General features: G+C 32.6%; 1 protein-coding gene across 1 annotated transcript; it reads left to right on the top strand.

The window, feature by feature from the left end:
• Positions 1 to 2529: 2529 nt before the first annotated feature.
• On the top strand, positions 2530 to 4602 carry LOC133703294 (GDSL esterase/lipase At5g45670-like). The gene is made up of 5 exons (XM_062127757.1): positions 2530 to 3034; positions 3287 to 3411; positions 3499 to 3741; positions 3839 to 4082; positions 4199 to 4602. The coding sequence occupies exons 1-5, from the start codon at positions 2776 to 2778 to the stop codon at positions 4435 to 4437; spliced, it is 1110 nt and encodes a 369-aa protein (XP_061983741.1). The 5' UTR covers positions 2530 to 2775; the 3' UTR covers positions 4438 to 4602.
• The last annotated feature ends 17013 nt before the right edge of the window (positions 4603 to 21615 follow it).

The raw sequence follows: 21615 nt of genomic DNA, 5'->3' as shown, positions 1-21615 counted from the left end.
CAATTGAGTTTTCTTTGCCAGTAAAACTTTATGAGTCAAAAATATATTGTGAAATTTTAAACTTTGCATTTTACACCTTAATATGAAATATTAAGGTGTAAAATGTAATAGTAAAAAATAAGAATGAAAAGTGATTCCACACTCAATAAGAAATAATGTAATTTAATTATTATATAGATTCATATCAAATTTCATCAAAACCCTATATTTTTTATCTCTTTGTTTTTTTTTTTTTTTTACAATCTTATAATTTAACACTAGAGAATTGGGATGACTTTTTCATATATTGGGATATGATACCAAGATTAAGGCATTTTCAATTATATTATATTAAATATGATATGATATGATATCAATAAAGTTCATATATATAAATAATTTTCATTGGTTTTGTTTAGCTGAGATTTATTGGTCAAAATGTAAGGTTTTGATTAAGTTTGGTACATGTATGACGTTGATAAGTGAGTATATGTATAAAGTGTTTGTACATTATCCTCATGTTTTTTATATTCATTTAATTTCTATAAGATGTTATTTTTCTTTACTTGTTTTTTAGATATTTTTTAATCCAAATAATATTTTAAAAGAAAAATAAAAAAAGTAAGAAATTTATACTACAAATTCATAATGAAAGTATTTTTTTCTGGTACATGCAATATAAAAGTGCAAAACTAATTTTCTTTTGAATAGGTTAATTTAAAATTAATAAATTAAAAACATATACGTTAGTTATTAACCCTTAAAAAATAATAAATATTATTTTAAAAATAATTCCTGGCCTGCAGGAAGCAGCAACTCTGGCGGACATGTGTCCGTTGGACGCGGAAAGGATGCCATGATAGGCCGCACCAGGCAGCGCGTGCCTCAACGGTGGCAACTGGGAAGCAGCAACTCTGGCGGACATGTGTCCGTTGGACGGGAAAGGATGCCATGATAGGCCGCACCAGGCAGCGCGTGCCTCAACGGTGGCAACTGGCAAGTGAAAGAATAGTGAGACTTTTGAGGCAGCGAAGCGATGGGCCTAGGCTGAAATGTGTGAATTTTGTGTGGGTTATATTGCACTTCAATCCAAACATACCAAGGACCACCTTCATTAAGGCTATATTTAAAAACATGATTGTTGCTGTGTTTTTAAAAAGTTTAATTTTTGTTTTAAAAAAATTTAATATAGTTTATATATTTTAGATTTTTTTTGATGTATTTATCTTAAAAATAATTTTTAAAAATTTAAAAAACATCATTGACATGTATTTTGACATGAAAAATTATTTAAAAAGTACCCGTAATCATACTACCAAACACTCTCCACGTCTGTATGTAGGGTAAAAGGGAGCAATCGGCCACTTTAATCAGATCTCTTTATGAAGAAAAACGACAGATCTTCATAATATCGAGAGGACCACCTTGTTTTGATGCAATATGTTGATGTTAGAATGTTAGTTTTCGTGTTCTTGGTAGATGTCAGAACGTTAGGTGAACATAGCAAGTTAGCAACAAACCAGATTTGTGTCTTCCTTTCACCTTATCCCCTCGAGTGGAGACGGAGAAAGGAGGGGTCAGATCCTTTGCCCATGCAGAGGACAGACAAGACAGGACTCCCTCCTGTCTTTCATCCACTCACCATCAGAAAAACGTGATTTAGAAACGAAAATTAGCGACGTTCTTTTTTTTTACAGCGGTTCAAATCCAATTGAAAATGCCAAGCACTTTCACAGGATGTTCTCTTAGCTTTTGAAAAAGTGTTTTTTTTTAATTAAAAATAAATTAAAATAATATTTTTATTTATTATTTTATTTTGAACATTAAAAGCTTCAAAACCATAAAAATACACGTGTAGTAACTTCTACGCATGCTTCAAAATCTGAGGCTGGAAGGTGAAATCTATGGAATCATTTATCCATAATAAAGAAAAGTAGTATGAAAGCCTGGTGTTTTTTCCATGGATTAATCTACGAGAGCATGCTCAAAATTATTGGATTGCTATGTTTGAGCTCATTGAGATTCCTTTAATGGGATGGAAATACTCTTCATTCAATTCTAGATAGTTGAGGCTCGTGTTTCAAAAATATTATTTTAAATTATTTTATATTAAATTAATATTTTCATATATTTTAACATATTAATTTTAAAAATAGTAAGGGTATTTTTTTTGCCAATATATTTGTGGGCCAAAGTTATTTTTCGAGCTAGTTTTATTTTATTTTTTAATTTTAGAGTTTTTAATTTATTAACATTGATTTTTAGATTTATTTAATGAACTGTAAATATTTTTAAAAAATACACTATTTAAAAAAAAATATTTAATTATAAAATCTTGAATTAAAATTTTTGAATAGTGATAACATTATGTATTATTTATTCTTGTTGTTTTCTGCTTTCAAGCGAAATGCTTTTTCAGAACTACTTTTCAATGTTTGGTCATTTTAAAGAAAGCTGGTCGCAAAAACTTTTCTGAACAAGTCAATATTTTTCTATAAATAAAAAGTACAATAATGATAAAAAGAGATGGCCATCACTGTACTAGAAACACAAAAATCTACGTCAGGGGCTGCTGATCCATAATTATCAATCCCTTCTTACTTCTTTAACTACAAAACACTTGCTTGGATCCGAGTGAGTAGCTACAGGCTATATCTACACCCAACCTCTCTTGGCTTTCATTTGTTTCACAGTACCATTGAACATTCCTCGCCTTTTCCCTTAAAATTGAGCCATTAATTACTGCTGAAGCCTGAAGGGTGTATCTTCCCTTCTGTTTTTCAATTTTCAAGCCCGATGACAATGCTGGCACACGAGATGAAGCGACAGTGGATGGTACTTGTTTTGTTCATGGTGTTTTCAATGTGGCAACATTGTGCTACTGGAGATCCACTGGTGCCATGCTATTTCATTTTTGGAGACTCTTTGGCCGACAATGGTAACAACAACATGCTCCAGACTCTCGCCAAAGTTGATTATGCACCGTATGGCGTTGATTTTCCTGATGGCCCCTCTGGAAGGTTTTGCAATGGGCTCACCATCGTTGATGTAATTGGTACTTCCCGCGATGACAAAACGTTCTTGTTACCAAAATTGCTCTTCTTTTCTTCTTTTTCTGGTTAAATAAATGCTCGTAATTTTCAGCAGCTAATTACATCTCCAGTCACCTGTATCTGTAAAACATGCATCTGTGGTTTTTTCTTGGTGATTTGTGGTCCGAAGACTTTGATCTAAAACGAAGTATATGGGGATATATATTTTCATATGTTAATATTTTCGTTCTGATAGGACCTCTTTTAAATTGTAGCCGAAATCTTGGGCTTTCACAGCTACATACCACCATTTGCAGCTGCCAAGGAAGCAGACATACTTCATGGTGTGAATTACGCATCTGGGGCAGCTGGAATTCGTGACGAAACTGGACAGGAGTTGGTAAATATATAACTATACATTGCACGTTCAATGTTTCAAGTCGCCATATATAGTTCTTAATTATGATTGACGTCCTCGTGGATGCAGGGTGAACGTATAAGCATGAATATGCAGTTACAAAATCACCACAAAACAGTACAGAATTTGATTGGCATGTTGGGAAATGAGTCAGCTCTAAGAAACTTGAACAAGTGCCTATATTCGGTTGGAATGGGCAACAATGACTACCTCAACAACTATTTCTTGCCACAGTACTTCCCAACAAGCCATGAGTATACTTTGGAGAAGTACACCCAACTTCTTATTGAGCAATACTCGCAGCAACTAAGGGTTAGCACTACATTCTTCTTCTTTCTGACCCTTTAATGGGAAATTGCTTCTCTCCTTTTTCGTTTTTTACCTAATCAACTTTCTGTTGGCCCTTCAGTCTTTGTACGAGTTAGGAGCAAGGAAACTAGTGGTATTCGGACTAGGGAAAATAGGCTGTGTTCCAGGTGCAATTGACACATATGGCACGAACGGATCTGCTTGTGTAGAGCTTTTGAACAATGCTTCCCAGCTTTTCAACAGCAAGCTCTTACCAGTCATTGATGAACTCAATGATGACTTGCCGGATGCAAAAATTATATATATAAACAACTATAAGATGGGGGAGGATTCTACAGTTCTTGGTAGGTATCGGGGCTTTTACTCGTGTTGCATTTCTTTCCTTCTTTATTTATTTCGGCTACTTAAGATGTGATGTGGGTGTCCTTACCAGCTGAATATGTGTCCTTATGTTTCTCAGATTTCAAGGTCAATAATACAGCGTGCTGTCCATCATCTGCCATTGGTCAATGCATTCCGGACAAAGTTCCATGCCAGAATAGGACCCAATACATGTTCTGGGATTCATTCCATCCAACTGAGATTTTTAATATTTTCTATGCAGAGAGATCTTATAGTGCTTTGGACCCTTCCTATGCTTATCCATATGATATTCGCCACTTAATTTCGCTTGATCAAGGAGTTGCTGGGGCAAAGTGATCGAGGAAATTATCAAGAATAAGCAGGCTTCTATTTATTTGCTACTAGTTTCGTGGTCTATTTACTTTATATTATGATTTTATTCCTGCTTGATGTATGCTTTTGTTGTGATGATTAAACAAGGTGACTATTATGTTATATATATTCTAAAAATGTGTACAATAATGTATTTTAATTATATTTGAAAGTGATTTTTCAAAATAATTGATTTTTTAGGTATTTTAGAATATATTAATACCTAAATCATTAGATAAACATTAAGTTTTTTGTAGCAAGTTTAGCTACTAAAACTAATAACTTACTAACCCGAAATCTAGTCTAGCTGGGTTTAATTTTGAACCACTTAAAAAATTAACTTGATAAAACCTGGATAACTTTGTTAAAATCAGGGTGAGACCGATTAAAGTTATTTATTTTTTTGTTTGTTTTTCTTCAAACAAAGCTTTAAACTAGATCTTATATCTATGATTTTTTTTTATTGAATTTGTTAATTAAATTTGAATTTTATTAGCATCATATTCTTCAATAACCATTGCATTTTAATGACATTACTATTAAATTGAATTTGATAATCAAGTTTAAATTTCATTTATTAATCTTTTAATATTTTAAAGGTTTTCTTTTTGAAAACAAAAAAACAGAAAGAGAGATAAACATGTAGCTATGTTTAAAAAATGAGATGAAATACATCAAATTAAATACTGAAATTTGATTCGGATTAATACAATATGTTGACATAATATTAAAACTCTTCAAACACCAGCATTATTCAACATTCAATCATATGATAAATTTTTGTTATGTGCATTCATTGCCTTCAAACTAAGGTTTATTTTCTTTCATAGTTGTATGCAGCTGAGTTCCACTACAAGATTTTACAGTTTTACCGACGGAACAATTCCGTCGGAGTGTGATTAGAAGTTCGTCGGTGATTTTTTTACCGATGTCCTCACCGACGGATTACGTCCGTCGGCTTTACCTTCGTCGGTGATTCCCTCTTCTGTCGCTATATCGGTCGGAACAACATAAAAACCATTTATCGATGGTTTTACAGATGGAATTTGCGCGCCAAAAAAAAAAGATTCCCGCTTGAAATATACCGACGGATTTTTAGTCCGTCGGTGATATTGTAATTTATCAACGGCCACTATCCGTTGGGAACTACATCGGTGAGTGTATGAAATACCTACCGAATATGTCCGTTTGTAAATTCGTCGGTACTGGTGGAAGCTACTGTTAAATGCCGACGGATTAATTCCGTTGGTAAGACTGTCGGTGAGTGTTTAAAATACCGACCGAATTCATCCGTCGGGAAAATCCTTGGTAATTGTTTTTTTTCTTAATTTGTTTTTAAAAAATTATTTAGGATATATAATATAAAACTATATAAATTAATTGTAATACAAACCAATTATGCAAATAAAATTTATATTAAACATAAAAAAAAACAAAGTTAAATAATATTTATTACAAACTGAATATGTTTCAAGAAAAATATTAAATGAAGTTTTAAAGGTAAATAATGTTGATTACAAATTAATATAAAGGTGAAGCTGGAGGAGGAGGAGGAGATCCTAGAGGAGGCTAGTGGTTATACGGCCAAAAAAGATTAGGCGCATATGTTCCACTACTTGCCATGTTCATAATCATTTCGCAAAGCTGTTCATAAGCCGCTTTTTGTTGTTCATGAGCCGCTTCATACTCCGTTTTTTGTTGTGCTTGAGACGCTTTGAGTTGCTCAGACTCCGCTCTTTGTTCCGCTTTTTGTTGTGCATGAGACGCTTTGAGTTGTGCGTACTCCGCTTTTAGGTTATCGTATTTCTCGGTGAACTGAGCCGTATGTTGCTGCAAGGCCACGAACTCCTTAGATTAGGAGCTCGATATTGATTGGGAGCTCCCAACAATTGAAACACTACGGGTCGACCGCAAGTTGTCGGCCGTAGTGTTAGAGAGCCCGTAAACCTGATTTTTATCGGGTCCACCTGACGAGCCAACCTCCATCCACAAATCCAGATCGAATTCTGAATGGGTCAAAGTATCGTCCCCGTATCTCTCCCTCAACCGATTATTATATGTCTCCTGAAAATAAATAAAAAAAGTAATCATCATATTCAATACAATAAACATAATAACTTACATAATAACTTACAAAATAAAATGGTTGAACAAACATACCACGAAATGCTGAGCACGGTTATCAACGAACTGTTGCGCCCTCTTCTGGCGATCTTGACTCCGCACGCGCGTCTCCACAAACAGCTCCATTGGGCTTGGCTCACGTCCAAGAGACACAGTCTATAATGAAAAAAGATATATTAACAACAACTGAATTTAACAATATATTTCTTTTAAATTAATCTTACCATCCGTTTCGCATGTACAGTAAACAGAACGGAGCCGCCAGTGTGCGTTGTCACCCCGCCATGAATTGGCCGATTCCGGTTGCCAGCACCTGACTGTGAGCGTCGTGTGAACCGCTCAGACGTCACGTGCTCAAGATAGTACGGCCATATATCTTCCGAGATGTATATCGGTTTGAAATCCCTCCAAACCGCAACATCGTTCCAGCCTTGGAAACCCCTATCCCTCGCGGTTTTTTTTGCCTTTCTTTGTGCTTCACACCAAAAATCACGCAACCTACTTCACGCAACTAAAAATTACATTTTGAAACATAAATTTTTGTCTAAAAAAAATCCTGTATTGTTTTCGATCTTACCTAGTTGCCGTGTGATTTTCCCACACCCTCCTCACAACAGTGTTATGCTCACTGTCCTAGCAGAATTTGTGTTGTGTATAAATAAACAAGTTTAAATAAAAACAATAATTTATTTACAATTATATTAATAATTTATTAGAAATAAGCTGAAAATTATAAATTAACACCAACCTGAAATCTGCCAAACCATACATTGATTTTAGGCATCCATTCAGGATGCTTGGATATCTGACTCCATTGAAACAATGGAATCTCCATCAACGATTTAAACGCCGATGATATTACTCGGGCGGCTTCAATGTTTGTGAACCTGAAAATAAATTAAATAAATTCAATTGTGATTACTTCATAAATTATATTGTAATTTTTTTTTTAAAAAAACTAAAACCTTAACAAACTTACATTGAAAGGTCGTCCTTCCACTGTGCCTTGTACTTGCGGGTAAATTGATTCCGCTGTGAAGGCACGCCGCCTCTGCACTGTGAAGTACCGCTGGAAGAGGCAGCATCGGTTGACGGCGCAGGTGGTGTAGGTGCCTCTTTTTGAGCGGCATCTAAGGAAATATCATCCTCGCTGCTAGACGAACTAGCTGCGACCGCACTTGAGCGACTAGCTCTGGTTTTTGTTCTACGCATCTACACAATTTGATACAAATAATTATATAATTAAATTTAAATGTAAAAAAAAATTCGACAGCACCTCTCCTATACCGGATACTACCCAAATCCACAAACCTACACATATTAACAATAGCCACAACCAATTTACCCAATCTATACTAATTATTCCAACATATTCAATTACTAATCCTAAGGTAAATTCAACATTAAGAATTACAATTCAAGTAATTATTCAATAATTATGTCAATACAACAAAACAATAAATTAAAAAAAAACTCTAGAATAACAATCAAAATAAATGAAAAAAATTAAACACAAACCATGCAATAATAGAGTAAAACTAATAATTATTCAAACATATTCAATTACTAATTCTAAGGTAAATTCAACATCAAGAATTACAATTCAACAAATTATTCAATAATTATGCCAATACAACAAAACAATAAATTAAAAAAAAAAACTCTAGAATAACAATCAAAATAAATGGAAATATTTAAACACAAATCATGCAATAATACAGTAAAATTAATAATTATTCCAACATATTCAATTACTAATTCTATGGTAAATTCAACATTAACAATAAATATTCAACAAATTAACTAATAATAATTATGTCAATACAATAATAAAAAATATTCAATAAATTCAAAAAACAAAAACTATAGACTTTAGCAATGAATTATGCAAAAAAAATTATAGACTTTATCTACATTACAAAAAATACACCAAAACAAAAAAAAATAACAAAACAAATAGCAAAAAAAAACCATTAAAGTAAAATGAAATAGAGGAAACACTAACCTTTGAAACTGATGAAGATGATGAAGAAAACTTGCTAGAGATTGGAGGTCAAAGCTTTGAAGAATGGAGAGGAAAAAAATCAAAATCTTAAGGTGAGAAACGAAGGAGAAGAAAAAATGAACTGAACGGGCGGTCACTTGAACTTATATGGCACTTTTCCCAACGGATTCACAGACGGATATAAAATTAATTATTATTTTAATTTATTCCATCGGTGAAGTATCAAAAAGCCGTCGGTAATTTTTGGATTTCGCACCAAAATTTTTAATGACCCTCCATATTTTTCGTGGTCCGTCGGTAATTCCGTCGGCAACATGACGCGGTCAGAGGTGCATTTAATGCACAACCCTTTGAAATTCGCGCGGTCCGTCAGTAAGTTTGTCGGTAAAATTGACCCGCCGACAACGTACCGACGGATATAAATGTGTCGGTGTAGCCGTCGGTGATGTGGTGGCATTTCAAGTAATTATTTTCAAACTCTTTGTAAAATGCCGACGGACTTAAGACCGTCGGGGTGGCCGTCGGTGATGTGGTGGCATTTCAAGTAATTATTTTTGAACTCTCTGTGAAATGCCGACGGACTTAAGGCCATCGGTGATGTGATGGCATTTTAAGTAATTATTTTCAAACTCTCTGTAAAATGCCGACGGACTTAAGGTCATTGGGGTGGCCGTCGGTGATGTGGTGGCATTTCAAGTAATTATTTTCTAACTCTTTGTGAAATGTCGACGGACTTAAGTCTGTCAGTGTTGCCGTCGTTGATGTGGTGGCATTTCAAGTAATTATTTCGTGTTACAAAATATATCATCCATGATCAATAATTATTTCAAGTAATTATTTCGTAATTGTGGTATTTCAACTAATTATTTCAAGTAATAAATATTTTGTGTTTCAAAATATATCATCCATAATCTAAATTACATGAAAAAAAGGGTTTTACATAGGGCTTCATTTTGGTAGTTAGTCAGAATTTTCTTCTTCTTCGTCATCAATTGAATTTTCATCACCTTCATCGCAATCTTCAATATGAATATCATCTTCTTCATCGATATTTGGTTGTCCGCTAGAGCTCAAAACAAAATTCAACTCCTCTACGTCAACAGCAACAAGACTATTATCGAAAACATGAAAATTTGAATTTTCTTCCAATTCAATCGAAGGAGCAAATCGATATGGTTCAACCACCTCACTAACTTGAAAGACTTCATCTCGCACACTTGTGTCTTCTTTCTCATCTTGAACAACCTCGACACGACCCCGAGGTTTCGTTTTTAAAATGGACAACCAATCCACTCTTGATCGATCCTTTCTAAATGAAGGGGTGTATGTGTAATAAACTTGTTGACATTGCTTTGCGAAAACAAAGACATCGTTTATGTTGCGGAGTCTAGCTTTTGAGTTGATTTCGACCAGACCATAGTGCGGATTAACTCTGATTCCCCTGTCAGTCGTGTCATACCAATAGCATTTGAATAAAAATACTATATTCTGCTCGTTATGATATTGTTTTCTAATCTACCATAGTAGTCAACTTCTAACTCACTACTAGTGGATCCCTTAACACAAACACCGCTGTTATATGTCTTTCTTCCTTGCCCGTATTCTTCAGTATGGAAAACATATCCATTGACAAAAAACTCGTTGTAGCACTTACATTTTCTTTCAGGCCCCAGGCTTAGTGAAGACAATGACTTAGGTGCACTCCTTCCCATTTGATAAACCTTGTATGTAATGTACATCAATAAACAGTAAATGAACGAGAATCTCGTAATGACATGCATACGTATAGTAATTTTGCAAGTTAGAATAAGTTTGTGATAATGCTTACATGTGTTCTGAACCACGTGGCAAACTGCTCATCTTGTAATTGAAAGATCTGGGATTCGGTCAGCTGTGAGTTATTGGAGAGCAAATATTGACGATGTTGCCTGCAAGTGATAATGAGTGTATGATATTACAATATATAATTAACAGTATATTACTAACAAAGTTTAATTAGTATAAACTTACTGAATAAAAGGTCTCAGCTCATCATAGTTAAATAGAACATAGTTGTGTGCTTGTTTGAACTCTATTTCCGACAAATATCTTCCTCTTACGGCATTTTTAGGTGTGGGTCGTCCAGTATTGGAGAATATTGACAAGTTCCCATTGAAAGGCACTTCACCGCCATCATCATGCCGTGGAACACGATTGATTCTCGTTCTCAGATGAGGTTCGAAATAGTACGAGATAAATGTTGAGATCTCCTCAACAATATAGGCCACACATATCAAAGCCTCAACATGCGCCTTGTTCTTAACCTTTTTCTTGAGATTAAACAAGTACCTGCATTGAAATATTAATCAAGTATTTTCAATTAAGAAAAACATATAAAATACTTTTATATATGAATTACATTGCAACTGTAATATCTAACCGTTGGAATGGGTACATCCATCTATATTGGACCGGTCCTCCAGCTTTTGCCTCGAACGGTAGATGAATAGGGAGATGCTCCATTGAGTCAAAAATGATGGAGGGAATATCATCTCAAGTTTGCATAGTGTCTCGACGATATTCGTTTGAAGTCTCTCAATGTGATCAACATTCAACTTGCTGGAGCATATATCTCTGAAGAAATGACTGATCTCCGTGAGTGCATCCCATATTCCCTTTGGCAACAAATCACGAAAAGCTAATGGGATGAGTGTTTGCATAAACACGTGGCAGTCATGACTCTTCATTCCATACAATCTGCAGTCCTCTATATTAACCAACCTTGATATGTTCGATGCATGTCCATCCGGAAAACGCAGACTCTTAAGCCATTTGTAGATTAGCAGTTGGGCGTTTTTCTCTAACACGAAGCTTGCTCTTGGTTTTGCGACCCGTGACTCATCATAAACCAACTCCTTATTTTTACGGTTACAGTATAAAGCTATATCTAATCTAGCCTTGATGTTGTCCTTTGTCTTCCCCTTCACATCCATGACGGTGTTGAAAATGTTCTCAAACATGTTCTTTTCGATGTGCATGACGTCAAGGTTATGGCGGAGCAGATTGGTCTTCCAATAAGGAAGCTCAAAAAAGATATTTCGCTTTACCCAATTATGGGTCAAACCAAAACCAGGAAACTTTTGCTTACCTGAGTGAAGGCCAAACACAATGTCACCGTACTCTGAGACAACATCATGCAATTCTTCACCAGAAAGACGCGGGGATGCAACATCTTTTTCAACTCTGCTAATAAAAAAATCTTTTCTGTTCTTTCTGTACCTGTGATGAAGTGGCAAGAAGCGACGGTGACAGTCAAAAAAAGAAGTTTTACCTCCATTTGCTAGCGTGAATGCCTTGTTGTTTTCCATGCAGTATGGATATGCGAGTTTCCCATGCGTGCTTCAACAAGAAAGCATTCCATAAGCTGGAAAATCATTGATAGTCCACATCAATGCCGCCCTTATAAGGAAATTTTGTTTCCTCGATATATCATAAGTCAGAGCTCCGGAGGACCACAACTGCGCCAACTCATCAATCAACAGTCGAAGACAAACATCTATATTCCGCCCCGGGCTTCTTGGACCGGGTATGACAGTAGATAAAAACATGAACTCCTGCCTCATACACATTCCCAGTGGCAAGTTATAAACTGTGAGTATGACCAGCCAACAAGAATAAGGAGCAGCAAATGACCCAAATGGGTTGAATCCGTCTGTACACAACCCAAGACGCACATTCCTTGATTCAGCTGAAAAGTGAGGATGAACACTGTTAAAGCGTTTCCACGCTTTGCCGTCAGAAGGATGAACCATCACTCCATCAACCGCATGGTGTGCTTGGTGCCATGTCATGTGCTCAGCAGTACTTGATGACATGAATAACTTCTGCAGTCTAGGTGTGATCGGGAAGTATCTAAGTTTTTTATATGCCACTAGAGTCTTTCCCCTGCCAGTTCTAGGTTTGTAACGAGAATGCTTGCATGTCATGCACTCGGTCATCTCAGTATTTTCAAGGTAGTAGAACATGCAGAAGTTAGGGCACATGTCAATTTTTTGGTTTCCTAAACCGAGGGGTTTCATCATGGACTTCGCAGCATAGAAGTTCTTTTTCAGCCTGTTCCCTTCAGGTAAAATGCTTCTTGCCCATTCAATAATCTTGTCATACCCGGCCTCACTCAACCCGTGATCTGACTTGATGGTGAACACCTGTGCTACGGCCGATAATTTACTGTGGTTCGTGCAGCCATCCCATAATGGTTCGTCAGAATCTTTTAACAAATCGAAAAACCTAGCTGCATCTGCATTAGGTTCTTCTTCTACGATTGGATATTTATTGCCATTACCTTGATTCATTCTCATTGCATCCATAACCATATTTCTGTAAGGATTAGTGTTGTCATTTGCCGCTTCATGCACGTTGCTAGCACTAGAAGTAGACCCAACCACCGTTTCTTCCATTCTCCTCTCACTCTCGCTAACAAATACTTCTCCATGTGTATACCAACACTGGTAATTATCCATAAATCCTTTGTGTAGAAGATGCATCATTACAACATTTGGATGCAGATACTTTTTATTTTCACACTTCCTGCATGGACACCTAATACCGCCTCCAGTAAAATTTCTGGGAATAGATGTTGCGAAATTAATAAAACCCTGAACCCCATTACAATAATCCATCCTCCGCAATCCTTGGGGTGAATCTCGATACATCCATGAACGATCATCCATGACTTATATCGAACCTCTATAAAATTATGATGACATCATGTATTAATTAACTAAGTTAGGTAAATAAACTTGCAAAAATATTACTTTACCTCGAGATTATCCAACAAACCAATCACAACTTCTCATAAATATTAAATATTCATTATCATTTATCAACGTCCATACGAATTAAAATATATAAATTTACAGAAATTACCACTCCACAATACCATTGATAAAACTTTAAACGGACCCATTAAGCAAGCTATTAATTATTTCAAAAAGCACATGTAATTCGGTAGTTCCATAAAGTTTTAACAATTTACAAACAAATACAATCTTACAAAATCTAAAACAAACCATAATAGGTATAAAATTATACATTCATATACTACAAGTTTGTTTGAGAAATAACAATAAAACATGTATATCTACTAACAAAATATATATACTAAAAAAACAATAAAATTGATATTTAATTAAATATTAAAATTTAAAAAGATAGAATTACTTACAAAAATTGATAAAATCCATCGGTAAATCAAAACACGGATGCTGTGACCACAAAACTTCAAGAAATATAACTTGTTGTGCTGATATGAGGAAGATTTTTTTTTGGAGGGGAGAGGGGGCTGGTTGTTTAATTGCAGATGGGGAGAGTTGGGATTAGGAAGAAGAAGGAGAAATAGGGGAGGAGAGGGTTGGTAGAGCTGACATATATTAACTTTTTCTAACGGTTTCATCGACGGAAACTCTGTCGGTGATTACGTCGGTGATTCTGACGGAAACATAGACACGTCACCGTACGGATCTGCCATTTCAAATCCCTCGGTGAGTCCGTCGGTAATTTAAACAGCGAACCGGTCACGTCACTGTACGGGCACTGCACGGGCTGTCGTTTTGAATCCGTCGGAAAAAAATAACCCGCCAAAACCTCCACGTCAGCGACCCGCCTTTTTTTTTTATTCAGAAAATTTTTCGTCCGTAATTTAATCAATAACTACCGATGGAAAATTTCCGTCGGTAGTTACCGACTGAATTACAGACAGAAAATGGTTCGTCGATAGTTACCGACTGAATTACAGACGGAAAAGTTTCCGTCGGTAATTTCGACCTCAAATTACCGACAGAAATATTCCGTTGGTAAATCCGTTGGTATTTAGTGAATTTCTGGTAGTGTTCGTAAGACTAATAAAAAAAATCATGAAACTAGGATCAATAATAAAAAAAGGAATCATTAATTAGCGAAATAAGAACATCACCTTTTGATATCTTCAGAAATAAAAACCTAGATTTTAGGGTATTTGTTGTTCTGTGAGAAAGAAATAGATCAATGAAAAAAAAGATCGAAACGTAGAAAAGCTTTATTTGGTTATATAATTTAAAAGCTATATTGTATTTTATTATATACTTTTTTTAATATATATATAGCATGAACCATGTGTTGAAATATTTAATAACAAAAATATCCTTAGATTTTATCATCTGCCACATGTATTGAAAGTGAGTTACTGACATATATAAAATATATTATCCTACTTTCTTTTTTAAAAAAAAATCAAGTTTAAAAACACTTATAAGAAAATATTTTTTTATATAAAAATAAAAAATTTAACAATACTAAAATATGAATTCAAATCTATATCTATTCAAGAAAGTTACTAAAATATTAATATATTTTTTTAAAAATGGGTTAATATTGTTTGTTAGAATTACCGGGGGCAATTTGGGAAAAATTGGAAAGTCGATACATGTTTAGGTCATTGTCAAACAAACTTTATCTTAAGCATAAATTGTTTGGTCTTAAGATGTTAGATGGTACAAATTTGAATCAGCATATCAATGTGTTCAATCATATCATTAGTGATTTGATATGAAGTTTGATAATGAAAACAAGATGTTGATGTTATTGAATTCCCTACCTGCTTTTCTTACGTAAGAAAATTTTGTTATAACTTTAATGTGGGGTAAGGAAACTCTCATATTAGAAGAGATCATAAGTGCCTTATTAAGCTTTAATCTGATAAAGAAAGCTAGTGAAGAAAATTAATAAGGTGAAGGGGTGGTTGTGAGGAGTAATCAGGACCATGAGAGAAACAAGTCCCGGAACAAATTGAGAAACAACAAAGCTCAGTCCAAATCTAGGAAAATGAATGACATTTAGTGTTATAAGTGTGGGAAAACAAGTCATATAAAATGAGAATCTCCAGAGAAAAATCGGGGGGTGGGGTGGGCGTAGAGAACAAAGAGGGTTCATCAAAGTCTGCAAATATAGTGGAAGAAGACTTAGAAAAAGGTGATGGAGACATGCTTTATATTTTATCCAGTTTAGATCATACCAAAAATTCTTGGATATTGGATTCGACATGTTCTTATCACTTGACACCCAATAAAGATTAGTTAGACAACTACAAGTTAGTCAAATTTGGTTTTAATCTGATGGGTAATAATGATCAATGCAAAGTTGGTGGAATAGAAAATATTAAAATTAAAATGTTTGATGGTGCTGTTAGAACTTTATGTGATGTTAGATATATATCAGATTTGAGGAAGAATCTTATTTTATTAGGCATTTTAGATCATAATAGGTTAAGTTTCAAGTTAAAGGTGGAGTACTGAAGGTGAGTAAATGTGCTATTACAGTAATGAAGGGATAAGGATTGTCGGAAAGACTACTAGGTACCATAGTTATAGGTGGAGCTGCAACCATAGAACCTGAGTAAGATAACACAGTCTTGTGGCACTTGTGATTAGGCTATATGGGTGAGCATAAGATGATGGAGCTTAATAAGAAGAATATATTGAAGGGTGTCAAAACATGCAAACTTGATTTCTACTAGTATTGTGTTCTTGAAAAATAAAATAAGGTGCAGTTCAAGATAGTCACACACAAGACATAGGGGATTCTTAAAATGTTCATACAAATGTTTGGGGTCCAATAAGGGTAACATCAAGTGGAAGATATATGTATTTCATGATTTTCATTGATGATCAAGAGGCACTTCATAGTACACAAGACATCATACATAATAGTGTAGCGAAAAGGATGAATGGAACAATACTTGAAAAAACAAGTTGTCTTAAGCTGAATGTAAGGCTTGCTAAAAATTTCAAGACAGACACAATGACTATTGCATGTTTTTTTATTAACAAATTACCTAGGTCAGCACTATATGGAAATTAACAGAAAAGGTATGGACAAACAATCTAGTAAACTACTTTGGTTTGAAAGTGTTTGGATGTTTAGCTTATATACATGTTTCTAATGATGTGAGGTCAAAGCTTGATGTGAAATCTAGATAATGTATCTTTTTAGAGTACTAGAAAGAGGTGAAAGGTTTCAAGCTCTAGGATTTGAAGGAAAACAAGATGGTGATTAGTAGAGATGTGATTTTTTTATGAAAAAACCATGTTGCAGCATACTCATGAAGGAAAGAAACAAGTGTCAGAAAATTGCAGCAACAATGACCACGAGGTATAGGTGAAGCTAGATACTCATATTAAGGAAGAAACCATTGACTATTCAGGGATTTCTAGTTCATAAGATTAGCAATATGACAATATAGCTTTAGGTAGGCCCAAACATATCAGGCCACCTATTAAGTATGATTATAAAGATTTGTTCTCTTATGAACTTATTACTAGTAGAGAGGATCCTACTACTTTTCGGGAGACATTACACAACCAAGATAAAAGTAAATGGATAGATGATATGGAAGAATAAATGGAATCTTTGTATAATAATTAGACATGAGAGTTGGTTGAACTTCCAGAGGGGAAGAGGGCGATAAGATGTACCATAGATTAGTTCAATAATTGCTTAAACTTGATTAATGTCTCTAGATGCTAGATATGAGACATCCATATCTTTTATCCCAGGTGAAATTTTCCTTACTTTTCTCATAAGTGGTGGATATTAGCTAAGGTGAAGATTGTTGTGGTTTGGGGCAGATGTCGGAGTGGAGTAGAATGATGATATCTGCTTCTCTAGGATTTATTTTCTATTTTGTTGCCAGGGATGATTAATAGGTTAAGGGGTGCGGGGCAATGCCCCCGTAGTATGGTATAAGGGTATTATGAAAAAATTATTAATACTCTTTGAGCAATTTAAGGTCTACTATAAATACATATCATATAACTCTATTTTGATATAGTAAAGATAAAAGCTTCTCACTCATGTGGATGTAGGTACATTACCTAACCACGTTAAATCTTGTGTTATTTCTAGTTTTTCTCATATTGCAATATTCATCAATAATTGATGCAAGTATTTTACAACACACATGAAATCTTAAATAATAAAGTAAACTTATTATGTCACCCTTAAACAATTTATTACTAACTTATTGTATTTTTTTTGGTAACTTATTGAAATTTTATTTTCATTACCAAAGTTTAAAAATTCATGATAAATCTAACTATTTATAAAAACATGAACTCTTCCTTAGATTTTTATGGATTTATTAACTAAAATAGAAACTTAAATTATCTTTTCTATAATTACCTTTTTTCAACTAATATTAGAGATCTTTCTCCTTCCAACCTTCGACTGTTTTTTCTTAAGGTTAATAATTTTATCATTTTCTAATATAGAAACTAAGATGCTTTCAGTTGTGGAAAAATAAGCTATTGTGCCAGATTTAAAGCATCATTTTTAAAATTTAATTATTTGGTCACTTTCTTGCATAAACACAAGATTGTTTTTTTTAATATGGAAAAATAAAATGTAATTGAGGCCCCGTTTGTTTGCTAGAAAGTAGTTTTTTTTGGAAAGTGAATTCCAGGAAAGTATTTTTTGATGTTTGGTAGTGTAATGGAAAATAAGTTGGAAAATATTTTTCAATATTTGGTTATGTTATGGAAAATGAGCTGGAAAATAACTTATTAATGTTTTATTTTTTTCAAGTTTATTATAATAATGAGAAACAAATCTTACAAATTAAAAATTTGAATGGGAATGAAATTGAAAAAAAATAAAATTTCATAAATTATCTCAAATAAAATAAATAATAATCAAAATAATAGAGATCAAATATAAAATAAAAAAATTGAAAGATGAAGAAATTAAAATAATAATAATTAAAATTTCATAAATTATTTCAAATAAAATAAGTAATAATCAAAAGAATGAGGATCAAATTTGATAGATAAAAAATTTCAATAAAAAAATGATAAAGAAAAAACAAATAGCAATTATAAAAATAAAGATCAAAGTTAGTATAAAAATTAAATTTTAAGAGCTAAAATTAAAAAATAAATATTCAAAACAAAACATATATAGCAATTAAAAGTTTGAGGATCAAATTTGATATAATCAGCAAATAGTGACATTTCTAAATTTTTCACAACTTTTAGAAAGTGTTTTCCGCCCAAATTTTCCAGGAAAACACTTTCCTGGAAACCAAGTCAAATTTTCCTTTGACTGAAAAGTGTTTTCCGTTGACCGGAAAGTATTTTCCGTTGACCACCTTTTTTAATGACAAATAAACACAGGAAAATTTGGAAAGTGGTTTCCCGAAAACTACTTTTCGGGAAACAAACATGGCCTGAATCAAATTAAAATTCATGTAAATGTAAACATATGTCATTGACTTTGTTCATGTAAACATATTTAATTATTAATAAAGGCTTACTTATCTTTAATATTCATCAAATACTTGATTAATGAATATAATATTTAATTAATGAATCTAAAGTAAAGATAAAGTCTTAGGAATAAAAATATTTTGCAAAGAAAATTATAAAGTTGTTATAATTATGAGATTTCTATTGTATTAAAACATCGTTCCTAAATGATCATAGTTAACGCTTAATTAAGACTAGACATTAATTAGAGTCGTTAAAAATGATACATATTATGTTTTTTTTTTCTTATAAAAGAAAGCAATTTTTCTTATAAGTTGAGGTATGAGAGATACCTTAAACTAATATATAAGTGTTTGTCAGATGACACATGTGCTGAACTGATCTAATAAAATTTTCATATAGAGAGATCACCTATATATATGGAAAGACTCATGTGATGGTTGTGTAAGTGATCATTAAACTTGAGATCACTAAGTAATTTTATATAAGAAATGTTATGTTTTGATCTTGCTATACATTATTATAATCAAAAGTAATAAACGAAAAGATATTTGATATAACTTGAACTATATAAAGGTAATTAAGTAATTAAGAGAGGATTTCTCATCTTATATGAATTAGGAAAAATATTTCATTTTGATCTTAAATAATTATGAGAGGATTCATCACCCTGGATAAATTAGAAAAAAAAAAGATCCATATGTTCTTAAATATTATTGATTGTAAATACTTGTGTAAGATGGAATAAGATTTGAAAAGAGTTTCAAATCTTTTTGAAAGAATCAATGACTATGGTGTTTAGAATAAATATGATTACATAGAGTAGACATACTTTATGCTATAATGTCTAAATCAAGAAATTATTGATGAAAGGATAATAATTACACAAAGAAAATGATCACTAAAAGACTAAGTCAAATCACTTATTACTTTTCTAATATTTAGAGGATCATAAAAAGTTGCTAGACATTATACTTGATTTTTAAATATATATCAATCAATTGTTGAATTCATAATAAATTAGATAATTTAATTTATTTAATCCTATTTTATTTAAGATTGTAATTTATATTTAGGTCAATTTATTAGAGAATCCAAGAGGTTACACATATAAAAATCATTTGCCAGAAATTAAAACGAGATGATTAATCAAGTTGACTTGATTGTAAATAAATTTTAGAAATTAACTATAATGTAATTTATACAGGGAATTACAATTCTAGATCTAGAAAAATTAAGTAAGGACTTAATTGATGTATATACAAGTCCAAAAATGAAGTAATAACCTCAATGCTATGATTGAAAAGGCACACACTTTTTTTCTTTTAGATTTAAATCTTAAAATCAATATCTAGATAAATTTATTTATATAATAATATAGAGGTATACCTTTAAGATCGCTTAGAGCACTTTTTAAAATTTGATCTGAGTCGGCAAGTTGTCTCGTGACATGGGTTATCGAGATCTAGGTTTGATAGTGTTTCAACAAAAACAAAGATGAATTGACTCGGTAAAAAACTCGGGTAGACATGTGACCTGATCTGCTAGGAAAAACTCAATCAAAACTCGTTAACTTTTTTCCTTTTATTTTTTTAAATAATATCATTTTTATTTTTTTATAAAATAAAAAAATTGAGTTGATCTAAGTTAACTCGGATCAACCAACTTATCCACCCAAAACTTGTTCAAGGTTGAGCTCTAGTTCAAAAACTATAATATAGATAATTGATTTAGTATCTATTTGACACATAATCTAATTCAAAAATACCCCTTGTAATGAACAAATAGAAGATAATTGAATATGTCCATTTAACACTATAGCGTTGTGTCTTCCCATTAGTAAACAAATTTGGTCAACACTTTAAAAATAACATCCCACTATATAAGTAGTCTTAACTTTATTACTAAAAAAACTTTATATCAATTTTATCCATATTTCTATCCAAATTATAAAATTTTTTAGAGAGAAAAGACATGATTTTGTAATAAAAATAACATATTTTGTTGCGTAAATCTAACATAATTTCTTATTAAAAAATCAAAATAATATGATGATAGAATTGACGAAAAAATAATTTAAATGTAAAATTAAGAATACTATTATAATAATTTTGAAAATATATTTAAGGATTGCACAAAGTTTTAATATTGAACTTTGTAAGGGAGGCCAGCGTTTATGATATTAGTAGTCTGAGTTCTCTTTTTTAACAAGATGGCAAGGGACCCCTCTCTGTTACTTTATCCCACCACTAGTACTTTGCATGTATAAAATTATGGCAACGACCTGCCAACTTTGAAGTTATAATGAAATTGTCCAGTTAAATTAATTAGTTCACTTCATAAGTTTAAAACTAATTTAAATAATTAATAAAAAAATTTGATTTAATTGAAAAAGAATTTAGGATAATTTTTTTTAATATTAAAACCGACACATTAGATCGACCCAGACATTATGGATTAAGCACTCAAACTAGCTATCTGATTGTTGGACTATCCTGAGTCTAAAAATTATTTTTAATTTTTTATATATAATTATATGATAATAAAAATAGATTTAAATAAAAATAAGCATAAACCAAAAACAAATTAAATATCAGGATTTTTGTTTGAAACTGCAATAATCTCATATAAAACAAACTAAAATAATATATGAAGATAAATTTGAAATCAAGTAAATATAAAATTTAGAAAAAAAAAAGAATGGAAAAAAAAAGGTCACCTATCAAATCGTGATCCAATCCTGACCCACTGATATGAGAT

This window comes from Populus nigra, chromosome 9, assembly GCF_951802175.1.
Source record: "Populus nigra chromosome 9, ddPopNigr1.1, whole genome shotgun sequence".
Taxonomy (NCBI): Eukaryota; Viridiplantae; Streptophyta; class Magnoliopsida; order Malpighiales; family Salicaceae; genus Populus; species Populus nigra.
The sequence above is the reverse complement of the archived record's forward strand: the minus strand, read 5'-3'. Positions and strand labels throughout refer to the sequence as shown.

Coding starts and splice junctions, on each gene's coding strand:
- LOC133703294 (XM_062127757.1), top strand. CDS start 2,776: ATGACAATGCTGGCACACGAGATGAAGCGACAGTGGATGGTACTTGTT. Junction 3,035..3,286: donor CACCATCGTTGATGTAATTG/GTACTTCCCGCG, acceptor TTTAAATTGTAG/CCGAAATCTTGGGCTTTCAC. Junction 3,742..3,838: donor AATACTCGCAGCAACTAAGG/GTTAGCACTACA, acceptor TTGGCCCTTCAG/TCTTTGTACGAGTTAGGAGC.